A 19,144-nucleotide genomic window follows, 5' to 3' on the forward strand; every position below is an offset into this window, starting at 1 on the left:
CACACAGTACTGGTTCAAGAAGAACATCCAATGTCACGTTCTGAAGGACAATTAGGGATGGGCAATAAATGCTATCTTTGCCAGTGCTGCTGACACCCGAAGAATAAAGAAATCTTTGAATCTCTTCGGTGTCTTCAACTTGAATGCCTTTGAACGACCGTACATTAAGTGTTGTCTACCATTATTTGACCCATTCACATTTCTTGTCCAAACCATCCTCTGTAATTTTGAAACTCACTCCTTCTATTCCAGTTGTGCTTGTCTGTACGTCTAACGAATTTGCACTGAGTTTCTGAATCCTAAGTGGGTGTGAATTAGAAACAAAACAAACACTATAGTCTCCAAGCACAGCCTCAACTGGGACCTTGGATTCATGTCTCATTACATTCACCCCCCCCCCCCCCCCCCATCTGTGCTGGGCTTGCAAAATCCTAGCAACTGTCCTGGCTTGAGACAATTCACACCTCTTTAACCTGTGATTATCCCTCTCCATCTGGACCTGTAAAGACTTAATTACCTGCAAAGACTTGCATTCAAAGTATCATCTTGCATCATTGACTTTCTCTATCTATGTGGTTGGGGAACCCACCTCTTCACTCACATGATGAAGGAGCTGCACTCCGAAAGCTAGTGATTCAAAACAAACCTGTTGGACTTTAACCTGGTGTTGTGAGACTTCTTGCCGTCCCCATTCACATAGTACCCCTCGAATCAATACTTGTTTTCTACCCTTTAGCAAAGGTCACATCCATTGCAAATTTTTAACCCAAATCCCCAGTTTTAAATTTAATTCGCAACAATTGGTGTGGAGCTCAGAATGAGTAAAACTAAATTCTTAATGGATCATGCGGGGTGATGAAATACAAATTTTATCACATTGGGTTTTTGGGTTTTGGCTGGGGTCTGAGCGGGTGAAGAGTACATCCTCAGAAGAAGGGGAAATGTCTATGCTTGTCTCCATACGCTTGCATAGTTAGAAGAGGGGTGAGAGTAGATCTAATTTTTTAAATCTCCCTCTAGCCTTTTAATTAGGGCACACGGGTGACGTGGAGAGATTTTAGTAGGAAAGGAAAAATGTAAAGGAAGATAACATAACTTAAATGTGCTCACCAAACCCAGAGCCAGGGACTGATAACGTAAAATACAAATTTTTGCTGCACACAATTCATGTAATGGGTCTTAATGAAGGTAACATTGGGTCTTAATGATCCATTTGCATCCATGTAGCGGGCCCGGCACTCTATGCTGAGGCCCCCCGTGTTTCTCCAGTCCCCGTGGCCAGGAATCACATGGGGGCAGGTCTCTACCACCGCGGCCCTCACGGTCGGCCAAAGGGGTAACCCCTCCCCCCAATGAGTTACCATCTTAGTCCACTACGAGATCCACCACACAAGAGCCATGCCGGTAGAGACCATATACGCCCAAATGAGGGCCACACCCCCAGCACAATGCACTGCCTTCTCACCCCACTCTACCAGACACCCCCTCATGCCCCCCCACCAAGAACCCCTGTAATAGGGAGACCCTCCAGAGAGACCCCTGTAACAGAGACCCCCGCACAGGGACCCCTGTAATTGGGAGACCCTCCACAGGGACCCCTGTAATAGGGAGACCCCCACAAGGACCGCTGTAATAGGGAGACCCCCACAAGGACCGCTATAATAGGGAGGCCCCCACAGAGATCCCTGTCATAGGGATACCCTCCCAGGGATGCCTGACCAAAGGGGCCCCCATAGAGAACCCTATAATAGGGGGACCCAACCAGGGAACCCTGTAATAGGTGGACTCCCAAGAAATCCCTGACCAAAAGGACCCCCACAGGGAGCCCATGCCTAAAGGGACCCCCCCATAGACCCCCTCTCCCCATTCAAACCCCGGCAGGAAAGAGACCCCTGCCAGGAAGCTTGCGAGCAGTTCAGACAGGGGCAGTGAAAAGAATTACAAGCATTAAGTGCATTCCAATCACTCAGGCGTGTGATTGCAATGCACTTACCTCTCTTTGATGTGGTCAATGTTTGTAAACATTGGGGTTTCACCACTCAGGCCACTGAACTGTGAAGAGAGATGAAGGGATCAAAGCTGCAGATGGTTTGTAGAAGATGTCAATCACAGAGCACTCCTAGAAAGCTATGAACAGCTTGCAGCTAATGGATCTGGGGGAACCTGCGGGAGGGCCACTATTACACGGATCTCCGGTGGCGGGGGGTGGGTCAGTCACCCCCATACTCGGGGGTAGGGAATGCATCCAGGTAATCTAGGGTGGGGGCTGTTATGCGGTACGGGGGGAGGTGGGGGCCTGTGGAACCTCACCATTGGGCTGCCTGCTCAAAATGGCGGCCCGATATAGAATCCCTCGTATTCCACGCCATGCATAAATTTCCATGGCAAGGAACACTGAATTTCATCCCGCTTTACGACCCCAGGGGAATCATAAACTGGCTGTAATTCACCTCCGACTGGAGAACAAATGGAGAATCCAGCACAATATTTTACAGCTCTGAAGCTTTTTGCTGCTCTTAACTATATCTTTGTGCGATATGATGGCCCGAGTATCGACTGCTTTCTGGGTTCGCATTTAATTAGTTATTCTGAGCTCAGGAAGTAACCGTGGGTAGAATGCACCAACTCACTCAGTTGTCAGGCAATCAGTGGCAATACAACTTTCGTTTTTTAAAATAAATTTAGAGTACCCAATTCATTAAGGGGCAATTTAGCGTGGCCAATCCACCTACCCTGCCCATCTTTGGGTTGTGAGGGTGAAACCCAAGCAAACATGGTGAGAATGTGCAAACTCCACATGGACAGTGACCCAGGGCAGGGATTCGAACCTGGGACCTCGGTGCCGTGAGGCAGCAGGGCTATCCACTGCGCCACCATGCTGCCCCGCAATACAACTTTCATGAGACAAATATGTGTACAAAACAATTCCCATGAACTTCAATCCTGGCACACATTGAAGGGGTTTTAATATACAAACATATGGCAGAGGAGTAGGCCACTCAGCCCCTCGAGCCTGCCCCGCTATTCATGGCTGCTCTGATTTTCCTGCCTATCCGGGCGATAACCCTTCCCCCCTAATTTTGAGCATGGACTAGAAATGCACATATGACCTCCCTGATTCAAATTTGTGCAAGTCTTTTAGTTTAAGTGGTGATGTGGCCACGCAAAGCAACATGAGATTCACAGTCTGCTAGCTGGGTGGAAAATAAGGAAATCATTATTCTAATTTAGTTTCATCTCTTGTCATTTTAATGTTTCACATGGCAGATCGACACAAGAAATGTGGCAACTATTATATATGCTTCTATGTAGTTCTACAATTTTGCAAGCAGTGAGATTTTTACCTAATGCTTTCCTGCCATCTGCTGGTTCTTCAGGAGATGACAGCTGGACACCATCCCAGACTGATGGGCCCTCCTAACAAGCAAAGTGTTTCCAGAGCCTTCGTTTCAGTTACCAAAGGACCTAACTCAAGGTAAAAAATGAAATTATTTTGCCATCTCGCTTTGAGAGCTCATAGATGGCTGATGTGGGATGCGGAAAAATAAGTCACATTGCTCCACAATGCAACTTTCATGCTCTTCAGTTGTTAAAGGAAAGGCACATTGTTGCTCAGATTCGAGAGAACATGACCCTTGAACTGACTGATACTGAAACTCTGTGCCAAAATAAATCGTAATCCAATCTGCAGCCTCAACCTCCCTCCCCTTAAAGATGTGTCAATTTCAAAACCGCCTTTTTTTGCCCCTTAAAAATATTTAAATTAACTTTTATATTTTAACCATATATAATGTGCAATATTTCTTTAAATAAATCGGGCAACATCTGTTTAATCAATGCTAAAATGTTTCATCATGAACACAATTTAACAACTAAACTGAATGCACTTTCCAATATTGTGCCTATCTGCTATCAATTTGATGTCAGAAATGGCACCACATAGGTCAGCACGGCGGCACAATGGTTAGCACTACTGCCTCACAGCTCCAGCGACCCAGGTTCAATTCCGACCTCGGGTGATTGTGTGGAGTTTGCACGTTCTCCCTGTGTCTGCGTGGGTTTCCTCTGGGTGATCCAGTTTCCTCCCAAAGGTGTGCAGGTTAGGTAGAATGTCCACACTAAATTTCCCCTTAGTGTCCAAAAGGTTAGGTGGGGTTACAGGGATAGGGTGGAGGCGTGGGCTTGAATAGGGTGCACTTTCCAAGGGCCATAGACTGGATGGGCCAAATGGCCTCCTTCTGCACTGTGAGATTCTATCCATTAGAAGAAAAAGTAACTCTGACTGCTTACTTTGCAGAAACCTCCGTGCTGCAGAAATCCCGCTGGTGTGTTAGCTGTTTCGTTTACAGTGATGGTTGACCATCCTTGTGTGAGCATCCCTGATGACTCAGTCCATTTGCTTATGGCCTATTGAAGAACTTGCCATGCAGATCAGAAGCCTCTGTGCAAACACAAGGATGAGAGTATGCCATTCAGCCCTTCAAGGGCATTCCACTATTCCATTAGCTCATGGCTGATCTAATTTACTCAATTTACCATAAACCCCATTTACCACCTGTGCTGTATATCCCTTAGTGCCCTTATGTAACAATAATCTTTTAATCTACAACTTGAATGTTTCACTTGACCCATATTCATAGTCATTTGGGATTTGGTTCCAGATTTCTGATTTCAATCCTGAATGTCCAGGCTCCAATTTTAGGATTATGCCATATGATCCCACTCCAGGAAGTGAATCTTACTGGAATAGCTAACCTGGATAATAAGAGTGGTCCGACTCAGCTGAGATGTTACCACAGATCAAATAGCGACTATCATGATTCAATGCCAAGATTTACACACTAAGTATTTTTTTTTAAATTAGAGTATCCAATTCATTTTTTTCCCAAGTGGCAATTTACCATGGTCAATCCACCTGCCCTGCATATCTATGGGTTGTGGGGGCGAAACCCACTCAAACACGGGGAGAATGTGCAAACTCCACACGGACAGTGACCCAGAGCCGGCATTGAACCTGGGACCTCAGCGCTGTGAGGCAGCAGTGCTAACCACCGCGCCACCGTGCTGCCCTCACACTAAATAAATATGGTCACTCGGTTGAGATATCTGAAGGCAGTCAAACGCTGTAAAACCATATTGTTTGTGATCCCAGCTGATGTAAGTGCTGGACAGTCAGGTCCCAGGTGAACAGAGTCGCAGGACTGCAATTTTTAACAAAAGTACATAACATTTATTAAACAAGATGAAAATAGTTGTAATACACTGCTTCTTCACCTCAGCTGTACCTTTACAGATATACACAGATTTGTAAGAATAGCACAAATTACAAAATCTTATTTTCTAATGTTTCCAATAAGCCCACAGTCCATGTCAATCAATGGGTGAAATGTGGTCAGACCCCCCCCCCCCCCCCGCGCCACCACACTGAGAGCCAACTGGTTTTACTGGGATTCTGGCTTTCACACGAGGATCCTCAAACTCCATTCTCGAGCGTTAGAATCTTCTACCGCACAACAGCCGAGATTTTTCAGCCCTTCCCGCCAGCGGGATGTTCCAGTCCAGCCGAAGCTGACCACTCCCCCGCGGTGGGTTCTCCAGTGGTGCAGACGGTGAGCATTGCAAATGGCCATTGACTTCGATGGGACCAGAACGTCCTGCTGGCGGCCAATGGTGAGCCATCTCCGCTGCCTAAAACCCGCCGCAAGGGGGGGGGGCCGGAAAGTCCCACTAATACTTTCTCTCTGGTGTGTTCACTGAAGATCCACATCCAGGAATTCAACCTCTCGTATTCCTCAGCCCTGAATCAGCAAGTGTATTCAAGCTTCCACACAATCTGCCAGGTACCCAGCCACGCCAATAGAACATCACCGCTTCACAGGCTGCATTACAGTGTCACTGGTCACCACGGAGCTCTGGCGGCAGCCCCTGCCTTTAACTGGTACCCTCTCTCCATGGCCCTTTCTTTAATTTCAGTAAGAAGTCTTACAACACCAGGTTAAAGTCCAACAGGTTTGTTTCGATATCACTAGCTTTCGGAGCGCTGCTCCTTCCTCAGGTGAATGAAGAGGTATGTTAATTTCAGTGAACAATACCGCTTGTTCAGATTTTACTTCTTTGTTCCTTTGACTTCAGTACTCCTGGGCCTCCTATTTCATTCCCTGATTTCTGGAACTTTCAATTCTTTAACTTCTGGGACTTGCTTTCTGTCCCTTACTTTATTGTCCTGCCTGTACTGGCAGCTTCTGTGAAAACCTCTTGCTTCTTGGATACCCAGTCCCAGACCGACTAAGCACTTCTATTTTTCAGTGTGAACCTCTGGTTGCTTGGTAACAGTTTAGTTTTTTAAGCCTGCAATTGCTTTTAGGTTGTAAAGCCTCAGTTATAGTGCAGGCAAACTTTAAAGTGAATCTAAGCTTCAGACGTATAGACACCTTTGTTTAACATGAAGCTGAACTGAAGTTTTAACCCTTTCTTACCACGCAACTACAGAAACGCAAATTAAGCTTAAACCTAAAACCAAGGGCGGGATTTACTGACTAACCCACCGCGTGGTGTTCGGTGGTGGAGGCGGCCCGCCAGCGGGATTTGTCAACCCGTGCTCCAGTGTGGGACCGGAATATCCTACTGGCATGAAGAGCCGGTAGATTGCGCCCAATATCTTATTTCTACCACAAACAGAACAAGTGTAGATTACTTAAATTATTTCTATTTCCTAACACTATACAACATGAGTCAGCCCGTTCAAACCATATAATTGAAAGAAACAGTTCATTGGAAACATTTATTAATCTGTGATATTTAAAAGTTTCAATCTGAAAACTTGTTTCAGTTGATCACAGTTCGTCACTGCACAATTACTGATAATGTCAAAAAGAACCATCACAACACTGCCAGATATCTGAGGTATTCCATCTTCAACTCTGGATGAAAGAAACCTGAAGTCTTGGAGTTATTGGAAATGTTTGTGCTTTGAGGGCGTTGAGTTTGAAATAACTGGTAATAGTATGTTTACCAATCCTGATTCGATTTCTGTTTGACAAACCTCAACGACACATAGTAGAGAATCAGGAATCCAAAACATATGGCTATTAGGATGAGGTAGCACATGTACAGTGGTTCCGAGTCCATATCCATAGACTGAATTATCTATCAAATCAGATTATAAAAGGGAGAAAATATCTGTTAGATGTCATTCAGTAAAGTTTGCATTTTGCATCTAGCATATTGTGATCCCATGTATGTAACACAGAACCACACCACCATCCTTCTCATTTGTTGGGTAGATTACTAAGTTGGCTCCTTTGGAATCCATTTGAGTTAGCTGTACAGTAAGGTTAAATTAGGTCTAGATTACAAGAATTTGTTCTAATGTAGCACCTTTAATTTAGTTATTCATTCCTAATTTGACACGCTGACACAATATACTCTTTAGATTGCTATTTCTCTCTAATCTTTTCAGAATCCATGTTCACTCAGCAATAATGGTCAATGAGAAGCAATTAAAGAAGGTTTAAGAACTCCAATTTTATTTAATGTATGTGTTAACTTTTAAAAACATGTAGAGGAACAATGTGGCATCTTATGAAGTTTAAAATGTATGGTCAAGACATTGAGGTTATACAGCATCAAAAGGACATAATGTGCTTGGATTTATTAAAATGAAGTAAAAGACAACACATAATATCAACCACATCCCATTCAGCCTCCCTACTTCATCTACCTCAGCAGGTAAACCTTAAATATAGTTGTAGAGACCAGAAGGCCCAATGGACAATCTTTGCTTTGGGTTGAATTATCTGATCGCAGGATGGCACTGGGGAGCACTACAGTTAGTCAGTAACCCCGATTAAAAAGATCTTCCTCAGTTTTCCTTTCCTCCTTCAATTACAGATTTCTACAGCATCCGTTTGGTGCTACCTAACCACCACTTAAAACAATAAATGTTTGCAGCACAGAAGATGACTGTTCGGCCTATTTTATCTCTGCTGACCCTTTGCTGGAACAATCTACTTTGCATTAAACAACGTCTGCCTAATTGACTAACTCATCATTAAGTTCATCGATCTCTCATAGATCGATATATGTATCCATCCAGCTGATTCTAATGCACCCCATTCTTCACCTTGCCCAACAAGTCAAACCTGCCTATCATCCCAGCCCTTCATCCCAACTCTTTCCAGTTTCGCTCTCTTCTGAGTTCCTCTCATACATGAGACCATCCTTGACACCATTCCAAGTAAACTGCAAGCCTGCCAAACACCCTCCTTACTCCCCAGCTAGCTGACTTTATAAATAGATTCTGCTCCTCACCCCTTTCTGCAGAATCACTGTCATCAACATCTCCTCAAATAAATTAACCCTCAGTCTCTCTTTACTTGCAAACTATCACCCAATCTTCAACCCGCCTTCCCCCTTCAACGACCTTAGATATGTAATTGCTTCCCAGATCTGTGTCCATTTCTTCCTGATCTCTCCAATCAGTCATCTATCCATACATTGTTCCAAAACAGTGTCAATCAGTCACAAACAATGGACGGGATTCTCCCCTACCCGGCGGGGCAGGGGGTTCCGGCGTAATGGAGTGGTGGGAGCCACTCCGGCGTCGGGCTGCTCCAAAGGTGCGGATGTCTCCGCACCTTTAGGGGCCAAGCCCTTACCTTGAGGGGCTAGGCCGCGCCGGAGTGGTTTCCATTGGGCTCATTTAAATATGCTTTCAGGGGATTCGCCTGGCGCCCGGGACCTAATGACCGTGCCTGGGTGCCGTTTACTACTTACTTCCACAAACATGGACCAGTTGTAATGGCACCTGTGGGGAATCTCCCAGGCCATTAGAGACTCCCAGGTGGTCAGGGAAGGGTGGCATCCTGACACTCCCTCTATCACCTGGGCACTGCCAGGATACCCAGGTAGCACTGCCAGGCTGGCAGGGGCAGTGCCAGGATGCCAGGGTAACAGTGACAGGGTGCCCAGGTGCCATGTTGGCACTGCCAGGGATCAGGCCTGGAGGGCCTTACCAGGTGGAGAGGGGCTGAGAGTGCGTTCCTGGGGGACTCCCTGATGTTGAATGGGAGAAGGGGAGTCGGAAGGGGGCAGCTGAAAGGGAGGGGGTGGTGAAAGATACGGGTAAGGCAGATAAAATGTCACCCCGATCTGCGAGGAGCCAAGCTCGCCAGCAGGAAATGACTAAGTGCAGCCTTGGCAGAGAGAAACTCCCAAATGCCAAAAATCCCAGCAAAGTGCCTTTAAATTGCGAGATGGTTTTGGAGCTCCAGCTGCCGCGCCCAAAACCGGACATAGATTTTCTTACCGGTTAAATGGCGCCCTATATTCCCCTCATTATAATTAGCAATAGTTTTGCTTGTCTCAAAATGATTTCAGCATTGCTCTTACTTACATCTGTGCCCTTGACCGGAATGGTAACATTCCCTATCATAACAGAGTAAGGATGTCCTGTGAATTGAACCTGTATCAGGCCTTCAAAACCCCATCGGAGGAAGGATATTTTGGAAAACCAGGAAGCGACTGTGATTAAACAAACAAACAAAGGAGTTAATTTTCTAATTCAAGATCTTTTTCTTTTTTCCTTCCCTAGTCATCCTTCCGCTTGTTCAACCCAAACTGAGATCTGAAAAAGTTGCAGCAAGGCCTTTTTTGTTTGTAACATGTAAAATAACATTTACAGACTAAGTCAAAATGTACAAATTGATTGTTCCATGTGAACAATCCTTGAACTTGTGGAAGTTCAGACTCACATCTAGTTGTGTAAACCAGCAAAGGGCCAGGGTAATATTTTCGACACGTGCTGCTGTTTCAAAAATAATCTCATTCATTAAATTTCAACATTTTTCCACCGGGTAAAAGAGAAAGTTGGGGCACAGACATCTATGTAATAACTCAATAAATTATTGACATCACATGCACATACTACACAAGTATAAGAAATCTATCTTGCTGGTTCCAAACTACTATAAACTTAGCATTTTAGCAGGTACTTAAACAAAGAATAATAAAATATACTGCACAGAATCAGGCCATTTGGCATAATGGTCAATGGTGGTATTCATACTCCAAATGAATCTCCTATTCCATCTACCTCATCTCAGCCTTTCTGCGTATCTGTCCATTGCTTCTTCTCTGGTGTATTCATTTAGTTTCCTTTTAGTCTTGCATGTTCCCCACACTGAATCCAACAGCTCTGCAAAAACATGCATCTGACTGGTCGGGTTTGCGATATAAAAATCACCACACCTTGTGGCTCTTTCTGGTCCATTAACAAGCTCCTCAAGGAGCTGAACAGGCTATCAATTAGAGGCAAGTGGGTTCCTGACTCCTCCCACCCAGCCCTTGCTTTGAAAATTCTCTGTTTCCTGGTGGCGTTAGGACACTAACATACTATTCGCAAAGAGTACCTGCTACCCTTAATGAAAAAAAATGAAATGAAAATCGCTTATTGTCACGAGTAGGCTTCAATGAAGTTACTGTGAAAAGCCCCTAGTCGCCACATTCCGGCACCTGTTCGGGGAGGCTGGTACGGGAATCAAACCGTGCTGCTGGCCTCCCTTGGTCTGCTTTAAAAGCCAGCAATTTAGCCCAGTGAGCTAAACCAGCCCCTTACTGCCCTGATAGGTAATTAAAAATCCTAGCCAAGAAAATTCTCTTTATTGGATTTTCTGGTAAATAATCCCTAGTTTTGGATTCTCCCAAAAGTGGAAACATTTTCTCCACACCCATCCTGTCCAACTCGTTCATAATTTTGAAAACATCTATCATGGGCCCCTCTCAGTCTTCTCAATCCAAAGAGAAAAGTCCAAACCTATTCAATCTTTCCCAGTGGCTTTGATTTCTCATTTCTGGTACTATTTGTCAAAACCTTTTTTGGGGGGAACATTCCCGAAAGCTTCTATGTACTTTTAATAGTATGAAGACTAGGGCTGTCCCTGGCCAAGATCCTACATACGTTTAACATAACTTCACTGCTTCTGAATTCTATACCCTGAGAAATAAATGTCAGGGATTTGTCAGCAATTTTAATTGCTTTGCTAGCCTACAATGCTGCTTTTAATGATTTGTTCACCTGTATCCTGAGATTTCCTTGGCTTTTCTGTTCCATTCTGTTTCTTCGTGCAGGTGATGTTTCAATTTCCCTACCAAAGTGCACTCTCTCACATTTTCTCTATTCAAAGTTACCTGGACTACTTAATTGCCCAGTCTGCAGGTTTCCTAATGTCTTCACATATATTGCATTTTCCATCACTGTTAGCTGTGCTCTCTGGTTTAGTATCATCTGTAAAATGTGACGAGACTAGTTAGTTCTAAATCCAAACCACTAAATCCAAGGGGCACAGTGGCACAGTGGTTAGCACTGCTGCTTCACAGGTCCAGGGACCCGGGTTCAATTTCGGCCTCGGGTGACTGTCTGTGTGGAGTTTGCACTTTCTCCCCATGTCTTCGTGGGTCCCCTCCCACAGTCCGAAAATGTGCAGGTTAGGTGGATTGGCCATGATAAATTGCCCCTTAGTGTCCAAAAGAGTAGGTGGAGTTACTGGGATTGGGTGAGGGCATGGGAGTAAGTGGGGTGCTCTTTCCAAGGGCTGGTGCAGACTCGATGGGCCAAATGGCCTCCTTCTGCACTGTAAATTCTATGAGTCTATAATATAAATTATGAATAACAATTGTCTTAGTACTTTCTAATTTGATCCAATCTGAATAACTAGCCTTTATACCTACTCCGTTTTTTAAAAACAATTTCCTTTCCATTCAGCTATTTGTCCCCAGACTCAACATGCCCTAACCTGTGTCATGAAGCGACCTTGTGAAAGACCTTTTGAGAATCCACATATCTGACATCTATTGCATTACCCTTGTCTGCTCTTTCTGTTACCTCTTCAAATAATTCTGTGTGGTCAGTTAATCATTATATAGTCTTTCAGAATCTACACAGTGTTTCATTGTATTTTCTGTCTTTCGATACTCTTGCATCACTTCTTTTATAATGGATTCCAGACTCCTTCCTGTCACAGATATCATGCTGACTGGTTGGCCTCTAATTCCGAGGCTTTGTTCAATTTCCCTTTTTGTGCACCGGAACACCATTAGCTGTCTGCCTGTCCTCCGGCACAACCTCTGATATGGAACTTTTGTATATAAATCTGATCCGGTGTCACTTGGCAGTAATCTTATCAAGATTTTCAGAGGTTTGGACTTGTATTGTGGTGTCTTGAAGTCATTGCTTACAATGCATTCTATAGGTGAAGACAGCATAATTGAGTTTTCACTCATTCCTCTGGCCTTTGCCAGCAGGAACCTGTGAAACCATACTGAATATCAATTGGTAGAATACTCTTTATGCAGTTGATATCTGATGACATCCTGATTGAAAGACTGACAATTGTAACATAATTGTGGCAAGCTTATCAAGTGGTAATATGCAGTCAATTCCTGGAATGAAGCAATTTTTTATTATAGGTAAAGCATGATTGAAGTATTCTCTCACTGACAAAGAAAAATCCACGGCATAAAAACAAATTTTATCTCCGCAAGTGTCATCTTGCGGAGTCTGTCAAAATTGTGGAAAATGAGAAAAGTCACTTGATACAATGTGAAGCCATCACTGGAGAAAAAGGGTTCAATCATTTTGAAGATTTGAACAAGAGGAATATAGCTTTATTGTTATGCTGAGCCAAACTTGATTTTGTGTTTTCTTTATCATCCTAAGCACTAAAAAAAAGGTTCCATTACTCTATCCTTAAGAGCGTTATATAAAAAAGTTCTTCAATGATGACCTTAGTAAAATGAGCACTAAAAAAGAAAAATTTCATATAAAAATAGAAAATGGACAACTTGCTGTTTACCTCGGAACAAAAAGACAAGTTTGGATGAAGGATCTCACCTAAAATGGATCTGCCTTTCTCTTTCACACTCATCAATCTGCAAAGTATGTGTAATTTTCTATTCTTATTGTACATTTCTTTTTTAAAAAAATAAATTTAGTGTACCCAATTATTTTTTTTTTCCAATTAAGCGGCAATTTAGTGTGACCAATCCACCTAACCTGCACATCTTTGGGTTGTGGGGATGAAACCCAAGCAGACAAGGGGAGAATGTGCAAACTCCACACGGACAGTGATCCAGGGCCAGGATCGAACCTGGGACCTCAACGCTGTGAGGCAGCAGTGCTAACCACTGCACCACCGTGCTGCCGTAAGTAAGCAAAATATAATGGATCGACATATTGGAGTTTATTTAGTGAAGGTCAGAAGATATCTAATGGAAGATTGTGAGGTGCATTATGCAGGAAGCTGTGCTCATATTAAGAGTTATAATACCACACTCGCATAAGAAATCACTCACACAGCATTAAAAACTGAATTTAAACATGCTTACCTGTCCACATATTTTTTAGACTAATAACAAAGCCTCCTGTTAAGTAGAACATTGTAAAAAAGACATTTCCTATTAAAGAAGATAACTGCAGTGTTGGTAATAATGCTGAGACCCACAGGGCCATTACTCTGCTGCAATAAACCACCAGCCACACCAGCAGAAAGTTCAGGAGGAAGGGACTGGCTGCCGGCTTGAGTGCTGCTATCCAGTAGATTGGCACACCATAGATTATTACAAAAGCACAGTGTTCTGGGAGTTCCCCCAAAAGCTGTGGGATAGAAAGAAAGTGTCAACTGGTTATTAACAAATTGAGATTACAAATGAAGTATAGTGAATATTGCCCATCACATTTTGACATTCTGATATGTGGCAGCTTGTGTTTGGTCTCCTTGGAAATACTGCCTAGCACTTCTGTGTGGTGTTGTGCCCTGGTGTAAGATTAATGGAAAACTTGGCGAGACAGCTTAACTGGAAATTCTACCTCGCTTTTTATAACGCTCTCCGTTATACCACTATCTATTTTGGTGCACATTGTCCACATCTGAATGGTTACTGGTCGATTTTAGACAAACTCAAAATTGTTTTTAGGAGTTTTTCCGCAGATTCAGATGTGTGAATAGTGTGGGGAAGCACAAAATTGCATCTCAGTGAAGTTTAATGGGGAATGTTAGAATGAGGTGACAAAATCTCTGGAAACAGTGAGAGCCTCAAAATGCATCTCAACCCATTATCAGCCTTTGCATAGGCTGACGATCAAGGGACTAAAAGAACAAAAGGAAAGCAAACCAAAGGTTCAGTTTAGAATCTGCAGGAAGGTAACGGGGCAGCCAGCAGCCAGTTTATTGGCTACTACTACAGGGGTGATGCAATATGAAGTTGCTGTGAGGAGGGATGTTATCTATCTCACTCAATGGGGCCTCAGGAAAGAACAATCTCAGGACATCCCAAAGTGTTTTACAACCAATTGTAAACTTTTGAAGCGAAGTTACTGTTGTAATCTAAGAAACACAACAACCAATTTGCATACAACAAGATTCTACAAACAGCACTAAAATAAGTGACCACATCTTCTGTCTCTCAATGTTGGTTGTAGGATAAACATTGAGCACAACTGGCAGAACTTCCTTGTCCTTCTACAGGTTGTGTTCTCGGATCTTTCACATGCACCTGAGAGGACGGCCATTCAACATCTTAACTGAAACAGCACCTCTGCCAGTGCAGCACTGCCTAAGTGCTGCAGTGCAGTGTCAGCTTAAAGTATCTGCTACAGATTCTGGAATAGGACATGAACCCAGAATCTTCTTACTCAAAGGCAAATGCTACCATTGAATCAAGGCTGTCAGACCCATTTGCAGCAATCTAAAGCTTAGTGATGAGATTAGTCTTGGTTTGCCCTAGCAAAGAGCCGGCACAGTATTTATGGAATGAATGGCCTCTTACTATGCTGCAACCTTTAGTGGTTCAATGGCTTGTCTCTTATGGGCCTTATTGCGTAAGCAAAGTAAAAGAAGTGAAAAGTTTCAATTGTTGAGATGTCTTGCACATGGAACACTTTGTTACAGGATATAAGTGAACGGGAAGGCTGGGGATTCCCTTGGTCACCTTGCAAGCATAGGTACCATCCATAATACTGGAATGGGTTTTCAGTTCAGTGGTAACAGTCCCATCTTTGACCCAGAAGGCGCGGGAATTGAACCCTGCTCCAGACATTCCCAGTGAGTAGAGATCAAAGCTCGAGCTTTGAATTCTGGGTTAATGGTCAATGGAATACTCATACCTTGTGGGTGGGGCTGCCCCTCCCTCCTCTTGTATGAATCCAAAAAACCCTCCCACCATATAGGGCTAAGATCTGATATAAATATAGTTATGGCATTCATGTTGTAGCCTGTTAGATTGTTAATCATCCTGTGAATCTTTCCACAATTTCAACCTGGCCTCCAAAGCAAGAGCGTGAAGATACAAAAATAACAGGAAAATTGGCATTAAGAACACACTCATAAAAATATGTACATTACATATGAATCTCTTGTATAAACCAAACCCTTCACAGAGGCGGCATTATTTTTTTTAAATATTTTAGTTTCATAATTTTTATGTAGATTTCTTTCACTCTGAGATTTATTGTATTTCTACTTCTTCACCGTCAGCAAAGTGAAAAATAAAATTACCTTAGCAAAAAAATAAGGAGTAATAGAATACATCCCATCCTCTAATTCGTGGTACAGCATTGCCCTTTCTGAATGACCTAGGGGAAGATCATTGTGTTCAGTTCAAAAGAAGTTAACAACCTGAGAGGTCTTGACTGTATACCAGTATTCTGGTGTTCAAAAGAAAGAAAAAATAATACCAACCACCTTTCAAAACCCAAGGAGGACCAAAGCACTTTACAGCCAATTCAGGACCTTTGAATTGTACTCACTGTTGTATTGTAGGAAAAGCACAACAAGGTTCCACAATAATGACAGATAATCTACTTTTAGTAATGTTTGGTGAGGGATAAATGTTCTTCATGGCACCAGGGTGAACTTTGTGCTCTTCTTTGATTTTGTACCAGGGTATCTTTTATGTCCACCTCAGAGACTAGATAGTGCCTCAGATTTAGAAAGTTTAGTCTACAGCGCAGAAAGAGGCCACTTCTCCCATTGTGTCTGCACCAGTCAAAATATGAGCCACTTGGCCGAATCCCACTTATTAACATTTAAAAAAATGAATTTTGAGAATCCAATTATTTTTTTTCCAATTAAGGGGCAATTTAGCGTGGCCAATTCACCTACCCTGCGCATCTTTTTGGGTTGTGGGGGTGAGACACGGGCAGAATGTGCCCCCCCTTTTTAAAAAATAATAATCTTTATTATTGTCACAAGTGGCATTAACACCGCAATTAAGTTACTGTGACAAAACCCCTAGTCGCCACACTCCGGCGCCTGTTCAGGTAAACAGAAGGAGAATTCAGAATGTCCAATTCACCTAACAGCATGTCTTTCGGGACTTGTGGGAGGAAACTGGAGCAACCGGAAGAAACCCATGCAGACACAGGGCGAACGTGCAGATTCCGCACAGACAGTGACCCAAACAGGAATCGAACCTGGGACCCTTATTCACATATGAGTATTTCATTCTCTTTGTTGGTCTCCCGAGGCCGTGCCTGTCATGATATCCACATCAGCAAATCATGGTGCAATCGCACACAAACTGATGGACAGGCAGTTGGACCAACCAGCACACACATAACATCGCAGCCAATCACCAGTGAGAGCACACGCACCATAAAACAGGGAACACCACAGTTCCCGCTCATTCTTCCAGGAGATAGCTCAGAGCACACAGCTCACAGCGTGCCACTCAGGCATAGACCATGTGCTGAGTGCCTCACTAGGATAGTGATAGGGCTGGGTCCACAGGTTAGCTGGTGAAGCACGTACCCAAGCCAGTAGTTAGTTGTTACCGTTGATTAGACAATAAAACAGAGCTGTACCATCTACAGCCGTGTTGGATCATTTGTGCATCGGAACACCCAACACGACAGTGCCCTCAGCTGCAGCCAGGAGAATGAATGACAAAGCTTCACAATGTTGCTCTGAATTGGCCACTAGAGAATGTGCAAGAGCAAACTGTTTCCCCAATCCACAATATTGCGAGGAAGTTCCTAGTGTCCACTTAACATGTTTGCACAATGACATGTCAAATGTAAGAAGCCACTATTGACAGGGATTGCGGATATCAACATGCATAGCAAGGAGTGGAAATTTAATGTTCCGTTTCCTGGTGTCACTGTGTCAATGCATCACCTACATTTTTTTTTTTTAAACTTGTGTGGTGCAATTTAAGAAAAAGCAGTGTTTATTGAGTTATGCTATTACATTTCTGTGGAGTTGGTACCAGAATGTTATGGACAGGAGAGAGGCAAACTGAACTTCTTTGTCCTCTCACCAGTCATACACACACACATGCACACATGTCGGACACATGCACACATGCATATTGAGGTGGGGTAGAAAAGAGGGAGTTTTTACAACTATGGTAATAACAGTAAAAGAACCACAGAAATTAATATTGGTTCACATGATTTCCAGACTACAGAAAGATCAGAGTCCAGAGGCTGTTTGATTCAGGGCGGTATTCAGTCCAAATAACTCCTGGTTAGAGACAACACATGAAAATCCTTGAAATGAATAACAATGAAGCATGATGGGATTTCTGTTTTTAGACCATAGGCAGGAACTAATAAGAGACTTTTAAAATCAAATAGGTTTTTAGGAGTTGAGAGATGGTGGCTGGCTGTTTAGTCAGCCAGGAGATCTAATGGTGTTCTTTCCGGTTGGTGTTAAATCAGCAGACTAAGGGTTTCTCAGTTATCAAAAATATATAGAGGTTTCAAAATGGTCACTTGAATTACGTGGCCATCTTTCACCACAAATAATTAAAAATGGAATTAAAAATGAGGGGCATAGACAGAGTGGATAATCAGAGACTATTTCCCAGGGTAGAGGGGTCAATTACTAGGGGGCATAGGTTTAAGGTGCGAGGGGCAAGGTTTAGAGGTGATGTATGAGGCAAGTTTTTTACACAGAGGGTAATGGGTGCCTGGAACTCGCTACCGGAGGTGGTGGACACAGGGACGATAGTGACAAATACATGAATAGGATGGGAATAGAGGGATACGGACCCCGGAAGTGTAGAAGATTTTAGTTTAGACGGGCAGCATGGTCGGTGCAGGCTTGGAGGGCCGAAGGGCCTGTTCCTGTGCTGTACTTTTCTTTGTTCTATGTTCTTTATTTAGTCCCTGGGACTGGCTTAAATATCAGGACTGATACTGTTACAGCCATTGGCTTTTAAAAGTTACTTTCCATTTTGAGGTCCTTGTGTTGGGAAGGCATTGGCTCGGCAGACCCCCCCTGACTCCACTAGAGGGGTAAGTTTAGCAAGATGCAAATTACATATATTGTCCACTCAATGATCTCCCCTTTAAAATGCACCTGGACAGTCCCAGGTGTGAGACTAGCAACTCCTTCAGGAATAACTAGTTTTAATCTGCAGGTGCCCTGGTTTCATAATTATAACGTCCTTACAATTGGGTGTGAGATTCCACGATGATGAGGAGAGGATTATTTTGTTCTTATAGCGCCTGTTGTTAGCTTCCAGAACAAAGGCGCCGCTCTGTGGTCATGTGACTTGTTGTAGCCTTTTTCTGGCTCAGCAGAAAGCCCATTTAAAAAATAGCGAAAAAAATAAAGTCAGATGTACAGAGTTTTGATTTCTTTCCTCCACTATAGTCCTCAATACCGGGGCCCCACAAGGCTGCATACTTAGCCCCTTACTCTACTCCCTGTACACACACGACTGCGTGGCAAAATTTGGTTCCAATTCCATCTACAAGTTTACTGACGATTCGTCCATAGTGGGCCGCATCTCGAATCAGAATACAGGAGGGAGATCGAGAGAACCTAGTGGAGTGGTGCAGCGACAACAATCTCTCCCTCAATGCCAGCGAAACTAAAGAGCTGGTCACTGACTTCAGAAAGCAAAGTACTGTACACACCCCTGTCAGCATCAATGGGGTCGAGGTGGAGATGGTTAGCAGTTTCAAATTCCTAGGGGTACACATCCCCAAAAATCTGTCCTGGTCCACCCACGTCGACGCTACCACCAAGAAAGCACAACAGCGCCTATACTTTCTCAGGAAACTAAGGAAATTCGGCATGTCCACATTAACTCTTACCAACTTTTACAGATGCACCATAGAAAGGATCCTATCTGGCTG

The 19,144-nt window shown here is 43.6% G+C and overlaps 1 protein-coding gene across 1 annotated transcript in view; it reads right to left on the reverse strand.

The window, feature by feature from the left end:
• Positions 1-5,207: 5,207 nt before the first annotated feature.
• The window catches only part of abcg8 (ATP-binding cassette, sub-family G (WHITE), member 8), a 74,540-nt gene continuing 60,603 nt past the window's right edge, over positions 5,208-19,144 (reverse strand). The window contains exons 10-13 of the mRNA XM_072511008.1: positions 15,552-15,628; positions 13,384-13,651; positions 9,395-9,522; positions 5,208-7,146 (exon numbers count right to left, since the gene is read on the reverse strand). Of these exons, the coding sequence (XP_072367109.1) occupies positions 7,009-7,146; positions 9,395-9,522; positions 13,384-13,651; positions 15,552-15,628 (611 nt within the window). The 3' untranslated portion in view covers positions 5,208-7,008. The remainder of the gene's footprint in view (positions 7,147-9,394; positions 9,523-13,383; positions 13,652-15,551; positions 15,629-19,144) is intronic.

Source organism: Scyliorhinus torazame, chromosome 1 (genome assembly GCF_047496885.1).
Source record: "Scyliorhinus torazame isolate Kashiwa2021f chromosome 1, sScyTor2.1, whole genome shotgun sequence".
Taxonomy (NCBI): Eukaryota; Metazoa; Chordata; class Chondrichthyes; order Carcharhiniformes; family Scyliorhinidae; genus Scyliorhinus; species Scyliorhinus torazame.